General features: G+C 36.3%; 1 protein-coding gene across 2 annotated transcripts in view; it reads right to left on the reverse strand.

Moving 5' to 3' along the window:
* Nucleotides 1–25,290, reverse strand: part of SLIT2 (slit guidance ligand 2) — a 257,865-nt gene that overhangs the window by 82,917 nt on the left and 149,658 nt on the right. For both annotated transcript variants that reach the window (XM_009099760.4, XM_018925278.3), the window contains exons 6-9: nucleotides 17,255–17,326; nucleotides 13,376–13,447; nucleotides 10,498–10,661; nucleotides 8,019–8,157 (exon numbers count right to left, since the gene is read on the reverse strand). In XM_009099760.4, coding sequence (XP_009098008.3) covers nucleotides 8,019–8,157; nucleotides 10,498–10,661; nucleotides 13,376–13,447; nucleotides 17,255–17,326 — 447 coding nt within the window. The remainder of the gene's footprint in view (nucleotides 1–8,018; nucleotides 8,158–10,497; nucleotides 10,662–13,375; nucleotides 13,448–17,254; nucleotides 17,327–25,290) is intronic.

Consider the following 25,290-nt stretch of genomic DNA (forward strand, 5'->3'; position numbering starts at 1 on the left):
CAAGACTGACGGAAAAAAATTAGGGAACTCATGGAAAATGTAAATAAAGTTGTCATGAAACAACTGTACAGTTTCTGCTTTTGGAATCCAAACATTATAATGCTTCATTCACATGAAACAAAACCTTTATCCTGAAGGCCACAGTAATGAGAAGCCAGAGGCCTTTCAGTACATTGGATTGTGAAGGTGAACTGTTAAAATCCCTGACTTCTATATATTTGTTTTTTTTTCATTTTACATATGATGTAGTTTAGGGTCTTTTTTGCCTGTTACAAAGACCAGAATTATCTATAAAATTGCTCTTTATTTAACAGTGCCACCCTCCAGTCATTCCTCCCTCCAGCAAACCTCCCTTCTCCACAGAACACCATGGTAGTGACTGCTATCCTTCTGAAAAAGAAGCCCTTCCTTTGACAAATGATTTTTTTTTAATGTAAAAAAAAGTGAAGGAACAATCGGTTTAATTCCACGCTCTTTTTTCTTAAATAGTCATCATTTGTACAAATTTATGGCCATCAGTACAGGTAGTCCTTTCCCTGCTTCCCCCTCTGCCATCCCTTAGTAATACTTATTGCAGTTCTATTTATTTGCACTTACCCATAATATCACAGAAAGGAAAGAAGTTTTAGAACCACTATGACAGGTTCAAGCCATGGAAAAGAAAATCAGAAGAATATAAGAGCAGAACTTTCATGAAGGTAGATCTAGCTCATTAATGGCTTTTTGGCCTCTTTTGAAATGAGGGCCTGTCACAGCATTCTGGGATAAAGTACCAGTACAATTCATAGAATTGCTGCTGTGTTGCTATTTTGTAGGGTTTCTCACAGCCTGTTTGAGCACATGGCAAAAAAAGAGTCTCTGTTCAAAGGGAACCAGAATTATTTCTGCTGATCATTTTCAAAGAATTTTTAGAAGGTGAATCCTCCTGAAATTAAACCAAGCCAAAAGAGATTAACAGTGATGAAAAACTAAAATGTGGAAGGAATGCCAGGATAGAGGCTGATAAATTCTGTTGCCATTAAAAAGGCTATAATTTCTAGCATCAATTAAAGTAATAGTTTTGAACCCTAATGACATTTAATGCCTTTAATACATGAACTGCATGACAAAGAAGGAAAGCACTAGGTGTGGGAGGCCACTTAAGCTGCTTAAGTGTAACAGATTGAACATGCCAATGAAAGGGCATCTCCTAAAAATTTCTGTAAAAAGAGAGAGGTTCTTACAAAAAATTGAAACCAACTCAAATTGTGATGTTTGAGATGAATTAATCAATAATGTTTCATGCTTTGCTTAAGTTGATGGAAAAAAGGCTGAAGTAAGACACACTGAAAAACAAAAGTTGGAAGAGTATTCATATTATTTATGGGCAATGTATTTTGCCTCACAATGTTACAATACAGACATTAAAGTAACAGGTCTATGGGAAATTTTTTTAAGTTCCCAAAATGTCTCCTGCAGTGTGTTCATGGTATGAAATCTATTCATTTGAACCAAAGGCAAAGGTATATCTGTGCACCCTTTTAATTGTTGTGCTTTCTGTAAACTCATAGAAATGAATAGGTGTTCAAAAGCTGGAGGAGTTCTTGTGCTCAATCAATTTTTTTTAAAATACATATGGAATATGAACTATTTCTTTTTCAAATATTATCACATTGATTGAATAAATCCTGAAAAGAAAAGTTTAGGTATTCTAATTTGGCTGTATGTGACTTTATTTAGACAGTAAAGCAGGGATTAATTTTGGAGGAAAGGTGTAACTGGTACAGATACAATTGTGCCAAGTCAAGACAGATTAAGAATTACATTTACTGAGATGCTGAATACTTAATTTTGCTCCAAGCTTTATCAAACAGAAGGGAAAAACAGAGGACACCACAGGTTTTATTCTCCTTCCATTTTCACTGGCAGCTCCTTGGAGATAAGCAGTCCTGTGTCTGAAGGCATCTTCCCAAGAGGCACTTGGCAGACAATGCCCTGCCTGCTGACTGCCTCCGTGCAGCGGGAATTGCTGCTTCCAGCCAGCTGACTCCTGCACCAGCTGAGATGTCAGACAGACAGGATGACAAAATGGGCTCAGCAACACCCTGACAGTCACAGCAAACCCAACTCCACTGGAATGAAACAGCACTTTGGCAACTGGCTCTGCCTGCTCCTGCTGCCACTGTCACAGAACGCCTGCTCTTTCCTCAACCACTCTGGCTTGCAGTGCTAACTACTCTTCTCAGTGGTTTAGGCTACCACACCAAGTGCAGTGCAAGCAGATGCTCTGCTTGCCAGCTCTGCTGCAGAGGCAATAGCCATCAGCCTGAGCAGACAGTTCCAAATGTCCTGAAACAGCTTTCCAAGACAGTAGAGCTATCAGGCCAATGTAAAGCACATCAGTATTAGACTAAACAGAAAACCCTTTCTTGTACTTTTCCACAGAGAGCTAACTCAGAGCTTCAACATGCAAAATTTTACTCAATGGAAAGTGCTGATGTACAATACTTAAGGAATTCAGTGTTCCATTTAAAGGGTACTTTTTTTAACACACTATTTAGATAAAAGGTAATTTATCAAACCCATAGGGGGAAAAAAAAAGTGCATGCAATTGTCACCATGGAATACACACTTAAAACCTGCAATTTCATTATATTTATCAAAAGGATAGTGAATAACAACATTATTAGTGCTGCTTGGTTTTATACAACATTGTTCCAAACATACTGACAATGTAACGAATTCAAAGTATTCTTGCACAGAAACAGATCAGTCATTTTTTTCAAACAAAGTTAAGAAATCAGTGTTTCCTAGGGTACTCAGGTATTCATTGAGGTCAAGGTTTCCACAGAGAGAAAGAACAGCAGAAATGGACAGAGAACTTGGCAAAATGTCACAAAACCATAAGCTTGTGTTGAAGACAAACTTCAAAAGAACCACAAGAAGGAAAAAAAAAGGAATTATAGATCTTTTAAAAGTAAATATGGATTATATTCTTATTAAAAATAATCTGCTTGCCATAAATGAACAAATAAGAAGGAGGCAGAAACAGGTGGAAAAACAAAATCTCACAAAAATAAGTTGTCAAATTTTAAACACCTCTATAAAGGAGGGTTGACAATAAAGTTTAATGTCAGCTTCACAGGAAAACATTATTTATATGAGATGCAGTAAAGAAAAGACAAAGGGATGGAAAGATGTAAGCACCAGAGGTGTTTGTGCACCATGAAACTGGCTGAAGCACAATATGACAGGCTGGTGGTGCTCAGCACTGGGTTCTGCAAATGCAGCTCATAAACAGGGGACAGAGGACAGAGAAACATGGTCAGAGGAAGGGAATTTGAAAGTACTGTGGATCTTTCTAATGTCTCTATCAATAAAGTCGGAAACGTTCAGATGAAAATGCAGAAAAAGATCGGCAAAAATGGAAAAGTACTGAAAAGATTGGGCAATATTTGGTGCAGGCAAATTAGAAGCATAAAGCTAATTTTCTTGCAGTGTGCACGGGAATCTGGTAGCAATATCAAGATGAGTGAATAAATAATAATTTGGCTGTTAAAGCCTGTACATCCTTCAGAAAACAACAGGGAGCCAGCACATTTCTCTCTCCCCCTCTCGCTGAGAACTGGGGAGCTCCTGCCAAAGCGTGTGCTCAAAGCAGTGATTGAGGCAGTGCAGCCATGTGTGTGGGAACTGAGAGTGATGGGGAAACACAGAGCTCACTGCACCCTCTGCCTCCTGCTCAGCAACCCCCAGGATTCCTCATGCTGCTGTCACAGCACAGGCTCATCTCTTCAAGTGTTTACTGTCAGCTACCATCTTGGCATACTGACAACACCATCGCCTAGGAAATGAGTAAAAAACCAGATTACTTTGTGGGATACAATCATTCTTTTCAATCTAATCTCAAGGGGTTGCTATAAGCAACAGTTGCAGAGGACTTCTTTAAAAAATGAAGCTTTAAAACACTTACTGTATGATAACAATACTGGCATGTGACAATCTTCCTGCAAGTTAAATTTAGTTAAAAGCAGAAAGGACTGAAGTCTTTCATAGAGCAGCTTTAAAATGAAAATGTGACAAACAACCTGATTCAATGTTAGAAATGTCTGTGGATGTGATAATAGGATTACATTTACCAACTTCATGTGCCTGACAAAATCATAACATTAAAAAAATAAAAAGGCCTAGGACTCTGTAGGCCTTGTTCAAGTTAAAACATGGTGCAACATGTACAGGCAATTAAATACACAAAGGATTATTAGGTTGCAAAAGGCAAATGAAAGAAAACTAAAATTCTGTTAATAAAAACTTGATGTTTTACTGTCATTTGGAATATTGTATTCAACTCTGGTCATTGAAGATAAAAAACAAGTTACAAAACAAGTAATTTAGAGAAATAAGAGAAGACTAATTAATACATGGAAGGTTTTGGCATCCAAAAAGATTGAATGAAGTTGGACCATTAGTTCAGAGAAGTGATGAATGAAGATGGCATGCAAAACAGAAGGTGACAGGCCAAATTATGTATGTGACTGCATTTTTCTTCCCTCTACCAAAATAAAGAAACATTATGAAAATTTTAAAAACTGTAATTTTAACTGTAAGAGCTTGAGCACAACTCCCTCCAAATTTATTCTCTTAAGATGAAGATGTAAACATAGTAGGATTTAAAGCAGATTGGATACTTAAAAGAAAACCTCTTTTTCCCTGAAATTTTTGCAAATTCTCAAGTTTCAGAGCAACCCCAATACATATTGGGAGCAAAGAAAATAATTGTGCTACTGGTAATTTATTTCTGAAGTTCTACATTTCTGTTTCCAAAAAAAATCTTTAGGGACAACCAATGTGGGCCATTGGCCAGGGTGGAGTGCTGGTTTGATGCAATCTCAGACTTCCCTCACCTCTTTATTGGTAAAACCTTTTTCACTTCATAAACCACTCATTTCCCAACCTCTTCTCTCTCTCCTTCTTTTTTAAGCTATGAAGTTAAATACACCTCCTCCATGAGAATCATAAGACAACCATTACTAATTGTTTTTTCCCCACTAAAGCAATAAGTATAGCATAAAGCTTTCTCCATATAACCAGCAAAATGTATTTGTTAAAACTTTAACTCCTCTTCAACATACTGACAGGAAGCAGAAACGATCCTGTGATTCTCAGCAAATACAGTCCTTTACTCTCATTCTTCCACTCAGTTTATCCCTCAATTTCAGAGCATTTCCTTCCTTCCTTCCTTCCTTCCTTCCTTCCTTCCTTCCTTCCTTCCTTCCTTCCTTCCTTCCTTCCTTCCTTCCTTCCTTCCTTCCTTCCTTCCTTCCTTCCTTCCTTCCTTCCTTCCTTCCTCTTCCTTCCTTCCTTCCTTCCTTCCTTCCTTCCTGCCTTCCTGCCTTCCTGCCTTCCTGCCTTCCTGCCTTCCATTTCTCTCCTTACCTTCCACTCAACAGGAAAGTGTTACTCTCTCTGTGATCAGGTGAGCCTACCAAGGGTTCAAATCAAACCTTGTATCCCATTCTTCTGAGTTACTCGAAATCTATCACTGAAGTTCAGTTCTGTCACCACACCAACATTCACTGGTGTGCCTCTGTTTAATACAAAATGATTACTAAAATCTGATTTTCTAATGTTCAATGTCTTCTTTTATCTCCTGAGCAAAATACTGTGTTCTGCCTTTTATTTGGCCAGCACCTATGAACTAGATACAATGCAGACAGGTAACAGACAGTTTACACTGTATCAGGATGAAGTATATACACTGTACATTTGCCTATGAGCACACATAGATATCTATATTTTTACAGATTATGGATCTCAGAATGAGAAAAAAACCTCACTCTGGAAACCAAATGATGTCTAGCTGAGCAGGAAACACTGAGCACCTGTTTGCAATCCATTAAATGCTTAGCCTAATACTGAAGGTGTTGTTACGTGGTTACTTTTACCCTCCAAGACAATAAACTGCTGAAGAACATAGCATTCCATGCTTAAAACTCAAGAGCATTTCTTACATAACTAAGAAAAGTATAGTGGAAAAAAAGTCAGTCTTCAGTGTCTGTAATGCAGTGGTTAGCACCAGAAATACCGTGAGGAATATTTGACACATGCTACCTACTTCTTTCTTGCAATACTTTTCCTCTAGGCACATAGATGCACTTATGCAAGTAAAAATGTTGGAATATGGCTCATTAAATTAAAAAAACCCACAGTTCTGTGTAGCCTTCCTGGCCACTATGAATGGATTTTATGAAAGAGTAACTTTATTTGCAAGCAGAGGGGTTTTTCTGAGAGTGGTGAAAGATGGAAGTGTTTGTATTATACAGCTGAATGACTGTACTGGATCATGTAAGGTCAGCCAGGTCAGTATTAACAACAGCAATAAGGAACTGACAGATGTGATTATTATTCACATCCTAAGAAGAAATCAAAGTAGTTCCAACCCTGTAATGTTCAAAACCACAGGTCAGGTATCAACAAGCCAATTAAAGTTTCACTGTGGAGCCCTAATTTTAAACATTTCAGATCATCTTGTATCATCAAAATACTCAAAAGCTTTTTATTCTGAATATCTTCTCCAACTCATTTACTTCTAGTCAGACCTCACTTACCAGGTTGTCATCACAGCTACTTTCCCACTATTCACTATTTCCCTGAAGGGAACTCCCAGCTTCCCTTCCTAAACACTGCCCCTGCTGATCCCAGAAAAGGTGTTCATGTTGCTGTGCCCCTGCCCACCCTGCCAGCAAGCTCACCTTTTGCTTTTGCTGCTCACCTGCACAGATGACAGTGCAGCAGTGACTTACCTACTGTGCCCCCACAACCTCTCAGCCACGTTGCTTTTGGAGACTTTTTGTGGGCCCATCAGCACCTTTGTTATGACTCTGCTCTGCAGCCAGGACAGGGCAGTACTTTTTGTAGAGGACATGTCATGGGACACTACCAGTGTTCCTGCTCTTCCTTACAAAGGTACAAGGTATGAACACAATGACTACATTTTACTCTTGCCTTCCCAGATTACTCTCTGAGGATACTGCTTTAGGCAGACCACTTATTATTGGTGGACTGCTGATCTTTCATGCAAAGATACTCCTCTCTAGTAGGAAATCTGATGAATGAAGTGACTGAAGGTGAGTGGCACAGCTGAACCCTGGCTGGTGACCAAGCCTCACAAAGCTGCCCACTCACCCCTGCCACAACAGGGTGGGGGAGAGAATCAGAAGATTAAAACTGCAAAAACTCATGGGCTAAGACAAAGACAGTTTAACAGGTAAAGCAAGAGCTGCATGTGAAAAAAGCAAAGCAAAGCACAGAATTCATTTGCCACTTCCCAAGGGCAGGCAGGTGTTCAGCCAACTCCAGGAGAGCAGGGCTCTGTCACATGTAACAGTGACTTGGGAAGACAAACACCATCACTCTCAACCTCTCACAGTTCTTGTTCTTCCCCCAGATTATTGCTGAGCATGGTGCCACATGGTATAGAATATCCCTGGGGTCAGCTGGGTCCCCTCCCAACGCACCATGCTTTCCAGCCTCCCCTGGTGGAGCTGGGTGAGGAGCATAAACGGCCTTGGCTCTGTGTAAGCACTGCTCAGCAGTACCAAAAAGATCTGTTTTATCAACACTATTTTCAAATGAAAAACATGGCCTCATACCAGCTACTATGAAGAAAACTGATCCTATCTCAGCCAAAACAAGCACAGAAAGCGACCCTGAAGGCAGCAGGCTTTAGAGTCTGCAGTGAAAAGCCCTTCACTTGTAGAAGAGCAAGGATTTAAACCAATTCAGAATAATTTTAAACCAATTCAGAATAAATTTTACTCATGAAATATGAGCAGCACATACAAAAATAACTCATAAAATAGCATAAAGGTCTTAAATGCTTTCATACAACTGCATATTCATTTTTATATCTGAGGTTGAAGGTATATATCAAAATTCCTACCCTATACTATGCATCAATGTATACAAATAACGAAAACAAATACATAGGAAAAGAAATGTTTTCTGTAAGTGAATAGAAAAGAAGTCAGATTACACACATTTCAGTGATGGTTTCTGGAAGGTTTGTTGGGATCTCAGTAAGGCCTTTCCCACGACAGTCCACGATGTTGTTACTACAGGTGCATGCAGTAGGGCAGTGCAAGACACTGCAGGATGGAGCCATAAAGGACTGGTGACCTGCAAAGGAAAGCACATTTTACATCTATCTGAAAAATTTAAGGCAGAATTTCTAAAATAAACATTGTAGCCTATCAGTACTTTCAAACTGCACTTATTTGAGCACACATTTAATACTAACATGTTGATACAACCCAGAGAAGTGAAAGACAAATGCTCAACTATTATGACAGCACTAACAGCACTACATAATTTTTCAAGTTCTTTAGCAACAGCCATTCAAAGTCATCTCATTTAAGAAGACTGTGATCCATTTTTCAGATATATTTTATTTGCTGTATGCTATTGAAAACTAATTACTGATTTATTTAGTTTTCATAATGTTGTACAGCATTAAAAAAATGCATGTCAAGAGAAATGAACAAACTCTGCTATGAGCACAGAATGTGACCATCCAGTTTCGTTCTGTTCTGCAAATATTTATTTGAATATGGTCCTTCAGTTATGTATTGCTTATAGACAATTTTGGAGTTTTCATTCATTTAATGACATTTTCTTTCACTCACAGTAAAATACATAAAAATTTGGACTTTATATCTCTCACTCTGTTTGTGTTCAGCAGACTTCCTCCCACAATCTGCCACTCTTACTAACTCAGGTGGCTAGTATACTGATTTCTTAGTGTTGTATGTTAAAGTCAAAATTTTTAATTGCACTTAAACTCAGTCATTTCATATTTACATATGCTTTAGAAATTAAAAATCTTATTATATTTTACTGCAAATAGATATACTGCACATTTTATAATGCATTAATTCACTCATTCTTCTACCAAATAAATGATGCAGAACAGTTGTTTCATAATGATACAGAAAGACATAGACATAAAGGGAGGAGAAAGGCATGACGCCCTTTTCTTTTTTTTTTTTTAAATTAATTTATAAAATGCTAGAGACTGATTTAAAATTCTCAAGAGAAAAAAGAAACAACTTCTTGACTACGAAATCACAATTTAACTTAAGATCTATCTCACAATATTTAATGTCATATATTAATATGAGAAGGGTACACTCATAATGTAGGTTGCAGCCAGTGCTGTTCCCACTTAAAACTTCATATAACAACTGTCCAAGTTCTAAATTGCTGAAAAGATACTGAGGTTAGGTTGGATGGGTCTTTGAGCAATCTAGTCTGGTGGAAGGTGTCCCTGACCATGGCAGGGGAATTGGAAGATGATCTTTAAGGTCTCTTCCAAGCCAAGCATTCTATGATTCTCTGAGAATTTTACAATACAATAATTTGAATTCAGATTTATGTTTGCGTTGCAAAAGTAAAAATAATAATCAAATCTAATAACACACATGATTCTTTTTATACTACCAGGAAGGAAATGTTTAACCTACCTTTATTGAACAAAAATACAGTGATTCAGAGAGAAAACATGGTTATTCTCCTTGATAATAATCAGTATTATAATGATCAAGTTATAATACTGTACTTGACATCCAGGCTCTGCAGCCATAACATTTACATGCAAGATGTAAAAAAATTATCTTATTAGGAGCCCTTTTAAATGCACATAAAGGCAGAATTAGTGACAAGAATACTGTTAGCATTTGCTGTGCAAAGATGGCAGTGCCTTACACTTCGATGTCAGAGGCTCTCTAATAAGGACAGAACACTGTGCCCCCCATAAAACTCTTTTAGAAAGACAGATTTGTGAAAATTTTGGCATATTTGGCAATAGGCTTCTGGGGGTTTGCAGTAAATCAAGCAGTAGGAGAAACCCTGCTGAACCACTGAGAAGACAGCAATATTGCAGCCGGATTTTCATGTTCTTGACAAAACTAGAAACAATAGACAAGATTTACAGAAAATTTTCAATCTGAGTGTAAAAATATTTAAATAAGAAAGATAAACTTGCCTTCTTCCTCATCTAGAAGATACAAATAAAGGGAAAAAATTGAATAGAGAAAATGTGATTAGTAATGAACTGTTAGTCATTTCATTATTTCACATAAAAAATAACCTTATGCATTAAAGCATAACAATAAAATTCAGAAAGTTACTTAGGGGTACAGAGTTATATTTAAAAGTCAGAAAATAACAACAAGTATATACCTGCAAAGTTTTTTTAAAAAGTTCTTATTACTAACAGGCTTATGTCTTCAATTAGCAAACCTTTTATTTAATTTCTGGTATCTCTCCCCCGCAATTATACTTTTAGAAGGCTATAAAATCTATGCGAATGCCATATTTACACAAAATTTGCAAGGACACGAGCACCCCCACAAACACCAATAAAAACAATGAGGCTTCTCTCAAGAAGCATCCAGGCTGGGATGATGCCAAAGCCAGCAGGCAGCACTGGCAGCCAGCGCTGGGGTGTTTTTCTCTTACCGCTGCAGACAAACTCGCGCTTCTGGACCTCGGCCACGTTGTGCCCGCGGAGGTGGGACGGGCCCATGCACTGCGTGTAGAGCCCCACGCGCGGCCGCTGCCGCAGCCAGTCCGACAGCCAGGCCAGGTGGCAGTCGCAGTACAGGTTGTTGGAGTGGAGGCGGCTGCACGGAACCAAACACGGCAACACTCTCCAGTTAGGAAGAAGGAACAGGAAAGCCGCCTGTTGTTTGCCCAGCCCTCCCTTCAGCAAGCAACTGTGCCCATTGATTAATAAAGCTGTTAATGAGGAACTTTTTACATCTTTCATTGAAAGTCTGGGAGTTAAAAGTTAATAAATAAAACATACAAGCAGCAAAACTACTTTTTTATTTGCGGTCTAATTAACTGGAAGAAAAAAGAAGGCTTCCTAATAATTGAACTTTTCTGCAGTTTCCTGTTCCTTGTCTAAAAGAAAGAAATGAATATACAAAAGCTTGAAAGATGACATAGGACTTTTTAGTCCAGATCTCCATAAATAGTGCGTACGACAAAAATATCTCAAGGAAATTGCTCTAGAGTGATAACACTATAATGTCAGGAAAAAAGGGTTAATAAAAGATTTTGTTTCCAATTAGATGTATCTGTAAGTCTGGGCATTATTAGTCTCTATAGAAACAGCCTGAAAGATCCCTTTAGCAGGTCATAATCATTTTCTGCTGAACAAGATAGAGACATAACTCAATATAAAGCACCTTCTTTCACATCTCTTTTCTGATTTCCTCTCCAGTTGTTTAATAGCAGAAAATGGGATTAGCTGCTTTTGGCTGCTAGGGATCTACACTTTAAGCAATCCCTGAAATTAATTAAAAGACCAAATGGAAGCAAGTGATGGAATTAAGAAAGTTGTCTCTTTGTTGGTGTGGTCTGACACAAGACCATGGCTCCTTGCCAAGGGGCAAAAAGCACTTTGCCATTGATAAAATATCAGACAAATGTATTCACTAAATTAGGAAAATTACTCTTCTCTGGCTCTTACATTTTCTTAAACTACTGCAAAGGATGTCCACAGCTATAAATCAAATAGTTACTCAGAATACATAACAAGGACATGCCATTTTGGTCCTTCTTAGCTGAGGTGCTCATTCCTAACTAAATAACTGGAAAGGAAGTGCAGGAAATTCAGAATGTAGACAAAGAGTCTAACTAATCCATTAGAAAATAAATCTGTAAAGCAACATGAAATGTGTAACCAACATAAATTAAAATATTAGCCAACACCTTTTTGCCCCGTAAATGACTAGAAATTAAAGGCAATATATTTTCCTGTACTAGTTCTTGGGTGGGTGCTTTGCAAATACAGCTCACAATACAGTACACTCATTCACCACAATCTGTGGCCAGCTGTAGGCATGAAGACCATACCAAATCAGAAGTAATGCCACTGAAATAAGTAGTTATACAAGCATATTCTGACTGCAAATGGGATGTCACAGCCATAATCCAGGATTCTGTGTGTCCTTTTTATTTTGTTTCTAGAATATATTTTCAGAAAATGAAATATTCTAACAAAAGAAAATGTAAATATTACTAATTTGATTAACTCTATTTTATGGTTCAAAACAGCAACCATATTTGAAAGTTTAAGAAAAGTACAGATTGCACATTTTCAAGACTCGTGCCTGAAAGAACAAAATGAAATTCCATTATCAAACTCTATCTGAGGTCACCAAAAGCCCATGGTCAGCACTATTTAAGTACTCTCGTATTTGTCCAAGCAGGAATAGTTGCAATTCTGTTATGAAATCAACAGAACTACTCACCTGTGTGAAGTTCTTCAGTTACAAGTCATGTGTTAACCTGGGTGAATAGTCCTACTGATTCCAGAACAGTTGTGCAACTCAACGTGGGTAAAAGAAACTAGACAGGCTTTTTTTGTAAAAGTAATTCTTTAACAGTAGCAGCTACTCTTGAGCTCTGATAGAAACATCCCATTCATTCTTAATTCCCACTTCAGTGGAAAAACTGTTTAAAAGTGAGTCTCTGGATTAAACCTGGTTTTGCCAGTCAACACAATCTAGATTTATTTACAGTCAGTATAAAAATACCAAAATATAATTCCAGAATGTATGACTTGTGTACACAGACAGTCTTTTCACTGTGCTTTGTTTTAGAAGCCCAAAGTGCTCCTCTGACAAAGTCATAACCTCTAAAAATGGGGACCTTATTGTAAATGCTGACACAACTTTAATTATAATAGCACTACCGGATGATGCTATAATTTTATGTTACAAAGAATGTTGGCAAGCCAGTTTAGCTTAATTAGGTCTGCTAGCAGTACTGTAATAAAAGCATAAAGATTTCCCATTTATCACATTTGACAGTCAATCAAAGAATCTCCAGTGTTCTAAAATGAAATGTGACCCATTCAAAAGCTCAAAGTAAAACAAATCTTTGACTTTCAAAACACATCAATTTACGTCTTTATTTAGCTGTAACACGTAAGAAGAATTCCCCCTGCCCTCATCTTTTTTTGGTGAGAAGGTGAAGCTTTTCTGTCACTGAACACAGCACTATGGAAATCCCATTTTGGAAGAGGCCATGAAACTGATTTAAATACTTATTCATTTAATATCCTAAAACAGCTGATAGAAAAGGATACAACTTTATCTCCTGAGCACCACATGTAGCTTTGGGGTAACTTGTTAGGTTTACCTGTCAGAATGAGCTTCCACAGACACACACACACAGACTTCACACTCCTTAACCTCATCAATATTCTTTATTTGAGCTTATGCTTGCTTTGCCTGTATATGTATTGATAGATCCCTGACAAAACTGAATAGGAGTAAAAATAAAAATTATAAAAATGGCAGCCAGTTTCAGTGGGACTACTCACAATGTTCTGAGTTTGGGCATATGGTTGAAACTTGCCACGGATAGTCGAGTGATGTTGTTATTGTTGAGAGTGCTGCAAAGCCAAGAAGAAGCATATTAACATCTTAAGAGTTTTCTCACATTTAATAAAGGCACAGCTAATGAAAGTCATGGTGTCCTGTTTTTAGGGATTCAGGAAAAAACTCCCTGCTCCCTGTTATATTTTTCCTCCCTGTTGAATCCCCCAAAAAATACCATGGTTTTACCATTATCAATCCTAAATAAGAGGTCACAGTAGCCTAGAATTCACTCAAAAGGAACTTCCACCAATATTGATAACATCTATGGCATTCAAGCCAAACTTGACATTGTGAAGTAAAAAAGAGAGTTCTTGGAGAAAATGTCTTGGTTCTAGAATACTTATTTCTTTTTCTAGCTTCTGAGAGTCTAATTTTTGATTGATGATACAAGAGCTGAATGGCTTTTTCCCAAGGATTTTAGAAAACATTAACTCTGGGCTGTGCTTGGTTTTATAGGGAATGAGTTACTATAGATGATTCAGAGCTGCATGAGCAATAGGGGAGTTTCCAATATGATAGGAGTCAGGAAATGTAACACTTCAGCAAATGTAACACTAGTAATTAATATTTTAGATAAGGTATTGGGAAATGGAGATAGGAATTAGAAACAAATCTTAATTCTTGGCTATCTCAAATAGCCAAGTTCCCAAGGTGTTGGGAAATGGAGATAGGAACTAGAAACAAATCTCAATTCTTGGCTATACAGGCCCATTATACTCATCACATGTAGTTTGTAAAGATTCAGAAACTTTATGAATTAACTTGCAGTTAAATATTGTCTTTAGGCTGCAAATAAAATGCAAACAAGCTTTTCTCCAAAAAAAGGAAGCAAGCAATAGAATTTACAGATTTGATTTAGAGATTACTCATCTGAGCAGAATGGATAATGAGCTCTATGTAACTAGAACAGTAATAAATAACAATTCCCACTGAAAAAAGCTTTTCTCCCTTTTGAAAAAGAAAGTATTTCCTTTTTCCTTTTTTTTTTAAACCAAAACCTGTAATTTGTTCTTATTCTGAACAAGTTATTTGTACTGTCTGATCTTAAAACACAGAAAGGTAAAATCACAGCACCTTGACCTGGGTCAGACTATATATCTCCATATTAACCAAGCAATTAATTACTGGTGCAATGTGCAACATTTTACCTTTGTGTGCTTACTCATTCCATGTACTAAATCTTTCCTTTGCTGTGCATAAGGGATCTCCCCTGCGTGTTCTTAAGGATACATAAATAGAAAGAAGAATAACAACAACAAAAAAAAAATAACCCAAACAAGTAAATAGAGGAACTGTGCCCCTTTTCAAAACATAACAAAAATAAACCAACAAAAAATGGCCAATGTACTGGATACATCCACAAAAGGTGTCTTAATGAATAAATGTCAGTAAATTGTGGCAGAGTTTTCTTACAATGTCCACATGGTAAATGATGGCTACCACAGTTCTTCCTGCATAACTTCTTACAAGATTTTAAAATAATGTATTTTCAGTGAAGGGAAATCAGCCAGTATTTCCATAGTTGTTAAGAGAAGGCAAATCTACAAATGTTTTAATTTCCAATTTTGGTTGTTTGATGTTTGCCTTGCTATTTTATATATATAAGCTATTAATTTTTTCAGGGTAAAGAAAACTAAGTATAGGAATAGATGTAAGGGATATATATGGAATTAAATTATTGTTATAGCTATTTCTCTGTAATGATAGAAATGCTTAATTTCATCACAGAGATGTAATTAAAAAAAGTTGGCTTTTTACCTAAATGTTATATACTATAGCAAAGACTGTGGTGACTGACTTATTTCCATTTTGTAGACACTTTCCATTTTTTTTAACATGTCAGTATTATATTTTCCCCATAGTTTCCCAAATACAGCAGATTTCCCTTAAAAAAAAAAAAAGACAAAGGAAAACTAACACAGCAATTCATGGGGAGGAAGTTTGAAGTAATACCCACTTTCTCTGCTCAATTAGAACCATTGACTCCAAATGAAAACAAAATGCATAGTCTTATTTGCTACTCAGTGCATGTACAGTATGGTCTGATCTACACAGCATTCATTCCTTAAGCCATATTGTAAAGGAAGCTTAATTAGACAAAAAACCTTCAGTAGTGTTTGAAATATCCATCTCAATTTCTTAAAATGTCATGCATAAATCTTTACATAATTTTTTATCACATAACATAATTCAAGACAGCACTCAGTCATGTATTTGAACAATGCTAATAGATTATGTATACTCATTCACAAAAATTCTAACTACCTAGTTTTCAGCAGACTATTATTTTAGAAGTTTCTTTACTCTTTTTCCACTCATTGAAATCAGTGTAAAAATTGCACCCCTGACCTCAACTGCAAGGATGACCTTTCAAGAGCACTAAAATTGTAAGCATTAAAAAATGCAGAAAACATTTAATTTATTTATTTTTTAATAAACATTTATTAAAAAAATAAATACTTGTACTTTTAAAGAAAGACTCATATTAACAAAAAAAAAAAACCAAAACCAAACCATAGTAAGCAGATTAAGACATCACTGAAAAAAATACTCTGTCACATATAAGAGTTGCAAAAAATAAAAATCTCAGAGAACATCACATTTACTGACAGACAACTAATCATCAACTTAACAATTAGATGTAGTATTGAACCTACACTATATTTTTCATGGCTTTATACCAGAGAGTTAACAATAGGCTTGTTCTTCTATGACTGCAAAATAAAATAATAATATCAAATTTGGCTGCCAGTTTCATTCACCCATAAGTAAAACCAACTAGTGTTTAATAGTAAAAACTTTTACCACCAGCTACTCACATACTCTTTGGTTTCTTAGACATGCAGACACTATTGCCAGAAGAGCTTCTGTTCTTCAGAATATTAAAAAAAAAAACAAAAAACCCAAACACAACAAAATCCATTTCCTCACCCTCCTCAATTTGTGATTTATCAGGTGTGAGTCAACTTAACATGAAGTAACTCACTGATACACAAATTCTTTCATTTTTCTTAATGAAGAAAATCCAAATAAAATGTGTCATTTTGACTGACAGAGCAAATATTTCAGGAATGTGTTCTGTGCCTTAGATTCTTTGAGAACTAAGGTACTTTGCTCATTACAGTAACTATTCTGAGATAATGATTTTGTTACCTTTAACCTCACTGATAGCCACTTGAAGAAAGTAAAAAAAAAGTGTGCAAAGAAACATTGCAAAAATAATCTTCTGTGACACAAAAAAAAGATATTTTCCTTGACATACAAATGTATCTATGCACATAAAACTTAAAATGTTTTAAAAAGAAGCTATGGACATGGACATGCTAAACATCTTAACATGTAGCAGTAATGTTTGCTAAAAAGTGCATCCTTGAAAACATCCAGATTGTCAAATAGATATTGCATATTGTTCCTTACACTGAGTCTCAGTGTTCAAAAGATAAAATTGATGATGAGTATACAACAAAAGCAATTCTGAAATGTTCAGCACATCAACAGTAATAGATAATGTACAAAATTAATTGGGTTCATTAATACTGCTGCCCTCCCCCTTTTTAAAATTAAATATATTCTTTTCTTACAGTTTCTGTCAAGGGCTTTATTATTATCATGTTTAATCGCTGTCTTGGAGAGTAAAGGAGTATCCATGCCTCTCCATATCTTCTTACCATTTTATAGCACATCACAGTGGATTATTTTAAGACATCTTTTCACTAGAGCATCCTGACACCAGGCTGCAGCTCGCAGATAAGCTTACATGACATTAGCACTCCCCAGATACTGAGCTCTCACTACAACTAAGAGATACAAGCAATACTTACAGCACTTCCAGGTCACGCAGAGCCCTGAACGCCCCATCTTCAATGCAGCTGATCTGGTTGTAATCCAGTTGCCTGTTAAACAGATTAGGAAGGCATTTGTAAGGGAGAGGCGTGCTGGCAAGGCGAGGTGTAGGGGAAGGCTCCCGAAGGGGTGGCAGAGGCCGGCCAGGCGAGCGGCAAGGCTGCGCACGGCTGGCCTGCGCCCTGCCACTGAAATCCCTTTTTGTTCTCCACTGGCTGCGCACAACAGCGGCGCTGGGAAAGCTCCAGTAAATAATAACTGCACCTTCTATTAAATGCCAAAGGAATGCAATTTCATTACATCAAGAAAAGCTATCCATTAGAAGCTCTCAGCGTCATCTTGCTGAAACAATTTCATTAAGGTAAAGGACGGTAAATCACTTAATGTCACACGCATCCCCTCGGTGACCTAACAGAATCCATTTATCAGAGCAGCCCAGCTGCATGTTAATTCCACCCGCCGCAGCAGGGACCAGGGACAGACACCAGTTTTAGGGGTCTCCCTGCGTGTGTGCATGCCTGGAGCAGGTGGGAGGTGTTACCCCCGGGTATGCAGGGGATTTACAGTAATTACCTCCTGGAATATGTCTACATGTGGATAGAACAGTGTCCGAGGCATTTACAGACCTGTTTACTTATCTCCTTTAGTTCTGCTTCAAAAGAAAGTAATGTTTCTGCTGTAACCTTCAGTATCTGGTTTTCTACAGACTTTGTGCTGTCTGCAATTGTATGCAGATGGTATGTTGGAATGGAGCACTCGAATTCTAGACATAAAACTCAGCAATCCATCCCATACATTATTAATCCTTAAGTATGAAGTTATGAAAAATTTAGATTAGTTTCTCTGAAGATGATTATTACCTTTTCAATTCAAAACATTGATACAGCACATATAGCCCAATTAAAAATGTCTGCTTAAATTAACAACCATGAAGATATAAAATCACACTTTCTCTACTGATAGAGCCTTTCCCTATAAATACTGAAATGTCTTATGCATTTCAGGGCATGACTTGCAAAGCAAAGATGATAAAAAGCCTCACTTTAAAAACTTCTCCAAGCTGGTAGCTTGTCAGTGTCAAATAATATAGATGAGTAAATGTGTGTGAACAATACTAAGAAAATGAACAAAATACAAATGAACTCTGCCCTTCTGTCTTCAATTATATATTAGCTAGCAGGGCTAATGACACTTTTACTAAAGCATTTTCTGAATCTATGATAACATTTTACTTTATTAATAAAACATCAGGCCCACTGCTGAATGTAATGTAACAACTTCTATAAAGTTGGTACATACTTCTTCTAGTTTCATCTGAATTACTATTACAAGGAAATAAAATATTGTCATAATTGTAACAGTGCCTGTGTTTCTGTGTATTGAAAGCTAAATGCAAACTATCAGTTGCTGAATATGATCTTTAATCATTTTGGTGCAATATTACAACACCAGTGCTGCAGTGTTGGAATATTTAGGTCTACTTTCTAAGCTTCTTCAATTTTTAGTAATGAATTTCATTTAACAATTAAGCTAATAGCCTTTTTATTTTAAAATGGTAAAATATATACACAGTATAACCTCTCAAACAATTTATCAAAGCTATTTAAATTACTCCAATGGCATGAAATGTTACCCTTGACACAATACAAAAGAGAAATAGTTTCCAGACAAATTGGAAAAATCTTTTAATGCCATCAAATTTGCCTAATGCAGTCTGCAGGTTAATCTGTAAAAGGGTGAGCTGTATGTTTGCCCATATCTTATTATCCTTAGCTGTCAATGTATAAATCAGTGCTGACACAGCTTCTTCTAAATCATCCACATTATACACAAAGGAAAATCTTTTAAAGCCGAGAAAGCACTTGAGCAAATCTTGTCCTACACAAACTCAAAGGCAGATTTCTTCCACTAGACTGGCAGCAGTTGTGGTGATCCTGAAAACTTTTGGGCTTCTTCCTTGAATGAGTCACCATGATCAGTACCTTAGTGAAGGGTGAGTTGTTTCCATTTAAATCTTCTTACCAGAAAGATTACTCTGTTTGCACTGAGCTAATGAATTGGTTTCAGTATGAGGAAGGGAGGTTTGCAGATGGGAGAGGAAAAACATTCCCTAGTTTTAAAAATTACTGTGTTTGAAAGATGCTACCATCTTTATGCTTTAGATTATCTTCCATCAGTTACAACCATGATATAAAAATGATTAGACACACACCATGAGGAGCAATTGGTGTGATATATATATATATATATTTTTTTTTTTTTAAGCTATGAAAGGAACATGACTTTGAAGATTGGCTTTAATAGCAATTTATGGTAAAAGAAGAGGTTAAGGGTAAGGATACTCACACTACATATGTGACCCAAACAGAAAGTTAGACATTATTTCATAACCAGTGTAACATTAACTTATGATGTCCTTCTAACAGATGTACTGATGCAATGTAATTGTGTGTTTAGATAAAACTGGTTCTCAGTAGCAAGTATGAACTAAGCTATGTCTTAAAGTACAAGCAAGAATACTAGGAATTCAAAATTGTATTTTTATCTAATTTTAAGTTATGTTCTTTTGTTTATTTTTAGTATGACTTTCAAAACCACACACAGAAATCTCCAATACCATAATGAAACCTTTCTCACCATTAAGCTATTGAGTATACCAATAACCCTAATTCTATCTTAGAAAGCTTTTTTTTTCCCCCAAGAGCTGTTCTTCTTTTCAAATTATTTGAACACTCTGAGAACCAAAGCTGACCAGACATGGACCAGCAACTCTGGCCCATTCTCATCCTTCCCCTCTGCCCAGTTTATCATCTTTCTGCATGCTCCCTCTCCACTTTGGGTCTTTTCTATGTGCTTTTGTAAAGTTGCTGCTCCTTTCTGCCTCCAACATTCCCAAAGCTTCAGCACTGCCATCCCTGTGAAGCTCATAAGGTACCAAACAACAGTTGTCACATTCAGAATCCTTCCATCATCACAGAGTAAGCAGCAACCCAAAGTGTAAAACTGGATTATACACCCGTGCCTGCAGCATTACCTGGGTACTTTGTATATGAAATAATCTAACTGAATAAATCTACTGCTGCTTAAAATGTCAATGTTCATGTGAGTTTAGCAATAAGAACTAGTAAGAATAATAAGCATTCAACAAATAGTATGCTGACTTTATAACTTACTTTATATTTATTGCTCTTATGCTGTAGAAACATGTTGCTAACTTATATTTTCTTCCCTTCTGGCATATGTTGACTACCAGATAATGATAAATAAATATCTTAAAATAAACTTTGTTATCCCACAAGAACATTTAATGACTAACAGAAGATGCTGCATACATTTAAAAACTACAACCCTCATACAGAAAAAATCTGTCATCTGGCTCTTGACAGAGAAAACCTCCTTTACTCCTTCCTAGAAAGTGAAAGTTGGAACAATTCAAATAATTGTCTGCTTTACTCTCCTGTTCTTCACAGTTTGAAGACACTTCATGGTCCTTTGCAAGAGCTACTATTTTCAACAGAACTGAGTTATGATTCCTACTTTTTATTTCTCAATCTCAATGTCAAGACATATCAGTAATTCCAGAGGAATTAGTTAAAAATGATGTAAAAAAAAAAACATGCCAGAATTTATTTATTTTGTATCAAACTTCAAAGAACTGCTTGTTTCCCATGACTGTTAATATTTACATCCAAGTAATGCATACTTGCTGAACAAACTAGAAATTTTAGAAATAAAAAAATTTATAGTTCAATTGCTCAATCCTCTGAAAACTGTCTAGCACTCTACTTGGTTAATCCCAGAATTATCTTACAGGAGGAAAATAATACCAAAAAAAAAAGTAAAAATTAAACAGAAGAATGTAATCAAAAGGAGGATGTATACAAATTTAAAAATCTATATGTTATGTGACTCAAAGACATTATCACATTAATAGGAATTGACTTTTAAAAAGAAAACAAAACTTTAAAAATAGTATTGAAATGTGATTTATTTTAACTATCTTTACAAACAAGTTGTTTTTTTTCCCCTAAAGGCTGCAGGGTCACCAACCTGCTTGGCAAAAAGAGGCTTAGGAGACACTGGAAAAGTACACCTATTCTTTCCTTCATGGCTTCAGAGCTATTTTTTATTGTAATAAAAATCCCAAGCATACACAGAATGTAATTCACTACACCCTGTGAAAATCCTTCTTTATGTAAACTTGCAATGCAGGTGGCTGAATAGACTAGCAGTCCAATTGAGATTTCCTGTAAGAACAAGCATGAGAAATACTGAGTTCTAGATTATTTAAGCATATCTTAGACAAGCAATGCATTTACAACAGCACTTGTACAGATGAATAGACAACTATACATCCAGTTGCAGTGGAATTTTATGCATGATCTGAGAAGAAATAAGTTATGAGAACATCAGCAGGAATCTCTTTCTCAACTACTAATAATTGAAATTAAAAAAAAGTCCAATCATTCCCAAAAAATAATTAATACAAAATTCATTTATGTCTCTAGTGGCAGCTTTAAATGTTTCACAATCAGCATAATAGAGGCATAAGAGCAACAACAAGTAGTATCAATCAAAGTTTTGGCAAAGCTTAGTATGATGGGAAGGACTTAGATTGGATGATGGTGACTGCCTCCCTCTTCACTAATTCTTCATTTTCCCAGGCAATTGAATGTGTGAAGCCACTACATTGCTCTGCAGCCTTTGTCCCTGGCATGACAGCTACAGTCTCCTCCACTTGCTGGAAAGAAATGAACACAAAGGAGAGAGCAGTCGAAACAAAGGCCAAGAGCATGACAAGAAAAACAGGGCACAAGATCCTTGCATGAGATATGATGAAAATGTGCCCCACTATTTTGGGTAACATTTGAGATTGCATGTATTTAGCATCACAATTCCACCATGATATTGGTATATTCCTTTCCATCCTCTGCCAAGCATCGATTACACAGAGAAAGAGAAAATTGGAATCTTATAAAATTTTACACACTTGAAATGGAAAAGTCATAAGGCCAAATTCTACTCAAAAGGAGAGCACAGCACTATTTTTATTTCAGTGGTGCCTTAAATTTGTTAGTATTTCAGTTATTTTTCTTCCTAATTCAACCAGCTTCAAAAAAAAAAAAAAAACATTTAAGCTTGCAGTTTGGGCACCTAAAGCATTTTCTTACCATCTTAAATACAAACAAAATTCCTGATGTTGGGAAAATTTAAAGAATCTTTCACATCCAGTGTGAGTACTATATCACCAGTGAGGGTTATGAAACATTAATTAACATGTTTATTAAAAAAAATCTGTATTTAGTTTCCCATTTATATGATAATTTCGGTTTATTTTTCAAAAAGTGGGTGTCACTCTGTTCTCTGAAGAATCTAATGTCCTGGTGAATACTCTTCTCCCTGAAAAATTTGCAAGTTAGGGGCAACTTTTGGAATTATATTTCCAGAATTTCACCCTAATTGCTCTCAAGTCTCAGATCAATAGCTATAGTGCATAGAGTGTGTTTCTCTTAAAGTCATTCAAGAATACTTCCTTGAATAGAAAAATTGAGACTTTGACACACTGTAGATATTATGTTTTTTACATTTGAACTGCCAAAATAATGGATACTTGACTTTTAGTCTGGAGAGCTACTACAGCATAAGCTTCCCTCAATTTTTGTAATTTTTACTGAAAAACTTAATACTTTACAAACACCTGGGCTGCACTGGTGAGAGTGAAGCCAGGGACACTCTGGCATTTTTGAGATGACTTCTGAGTTTGTGAAATGGCACCTGGAGTTGGCCCCCCCAGTAGAAGACAGAGTCAAACAGGGCCACAAGAATTGGGTTGAAGCAGGTAACATATGGGGATGGTCTGCAACAAATGCAGTTGTTTGGCTGTTAGAGAGAGGGGAAAGGGGGGACCTTATTGCTGCCTAGAACTGCCTCAAGTGAGAGTACAGACAGAGCCAAACTCTTCTCACCTCTAAGACAAAAGGCATAACAAATTGGAAACTGGGTAATTCTAATTAGATGTAAATTACATTTCTGAAGCCTGAATGCTTCTCAGGGTCTGTTATTCTTTTTACTACAAGGGTGTGGCAGGTTGCCCATCTTGTCAATTCTCATAATGTCCTGCCCATTTTGCTTTTATCTTCTACAGAATCTATATGGTGAGCATTAGGATGTCCAGAAAGAAAGCACCAAGGATGCATTTTATGGAAACTAGACAGCTTCTTCTGAGAAACATCAAGAGGACTCTAGAGCTAACATACTGCAGGAGGGTAATAGTGGTATTATCAAACTTGTAGGAAGCAGTTTCCTTCAGATTATCTGAGTAAACACCTCATTCCCTTTGCTCTGCAAAGACTAAGAAGTGTACAATAAGATGCTTTCCAAAATACTCCAATTCCTGATTCAGAAGGAAGGCATTTGGTGGAAATGAGAGAATGGTGAGTCTCCTTTCAGGAACATAAAATACTTTAGTAGGTCAAATTCAGTGAAATTTGTTAACCACTTTTGAAAGAGCTCAATAGAGCTACTGTTCTGGATGGTTATCAATCATTCCATGTTGAAATAAAAGGCTCAGTAATTTAAACTGAAACTGATGTAATTACTGTTGTTGAACATTTATATATATATATATATATATATATATATATATATATATATATATATATATATATATATGCTCTAATACAGGTTTCTTTTCTCTTTTCACCTTTACCTATCTCTCAGATGAGTGTGGAGGAGTTACATCTTCAATATTATGCTCAGCTACTAGACTATTTCTAGAACAAATGTCCAAAACTAGAACAAATATAGAATTCTTCTGATGACAATTCTTATTAAGGATATACAAGTATTTGGTTCCTGGACCTTAGGTTAATCACCTTCATGGACTCACAGAATCATTTAGGTTGGAAAAGACCTCTAAGATCATGGAGTTTAACTCTAAACCTGACACTGCCAAGTCCCCTGCTCAATCCTGTAACTTAGTGCCACATCTACACATTTTTTAATACCTCCAGCTTATTGTGACACAATCTCTTCCCCCAGCCACCCATTTCAAAGCTTAAAAAAGCTTTTTGGTGAAGATATTTTTCTTCACATCCATTCTAAACTTCTCCTGGTGCTACTCTTGGGCATTTCCTCTTATCCTCTTGTTACTTGAGAAAGAGACTGACACACACCTGGCTACAACCTCCTGAAGGATAGTTCAATTCCTGTTTGAATAGTGATGCCTTCTATACCTGCCACCTATCAATTGTCTCCTTAATTTTCTTGAACAATTAAATGCAACGTGTAAAATTCTTGCTATACCTTTCTTCTCTAAGTAATGACCAAGGCTAGATGGAAGGCTGGGGTTTGTCTCTCCTCACCAAAGATACTGGAAAGGCACAACAGCCTGATCTAGTTATGTAAATGCTGTGCTAGAATCCACCTAACTCACCCCATTAACTCACTGCTCATTCTGCAGAGCAGTTTTAGAGGGATCGTGAAATTTTCAGATTAGGGGTTTGATGGCTTTTTTTTCCTTTCTCTCTTTTTTAAAATTTTTAATTTTTTAAAATTTTCTATACAACTAATGAGGAGATAGCTGTAGTATTTATCCTATCACAATATAAAACATGCTACAGATACGATTTGAAAATTGTGGCAATGCTATGGTGTTTAAGATTTTAGCTTTTTAAAATTATCTCCTGAAAAGAAAAACACTTTAAAAGACACATCTACTGTTTTATGCAAGTTTCAGACATAATTCAGGATCCTTAGGTTAAAAATTCACCCTAAGATAAAAATAGTATCTCAGATAAAGATGAGCATCCTAATGCAGCTTTTAACTGGAATTTTCTTACAATATATAAGTCCACCTATATTCTAAACTACTACTTTGCCACTAAAATATTTTCAATGATGCTGCTATTTCTATAACCAAAGTTCCTTTCTGTCACTGTATAAATTTTCAAATGGAGAAGATCATTCAGAAAAATGCAGGCTATTGTAGCCAAACCTCTTTTTGACCATGCAT

This window comes from Serinus canaria, chromosome 4 (genome assembly GCF_022539315.1).
Source record: "Serinus canaria isolate serCan28SL12 chromosome 4, serCan2020, whole genome shotgun sequence".
Taxonomy (NCBI): Eukaryota; Metazoa; Chordata; class Aves; order Passeriformes; family Fringillidae; genus Serinus; species Serinus canaria.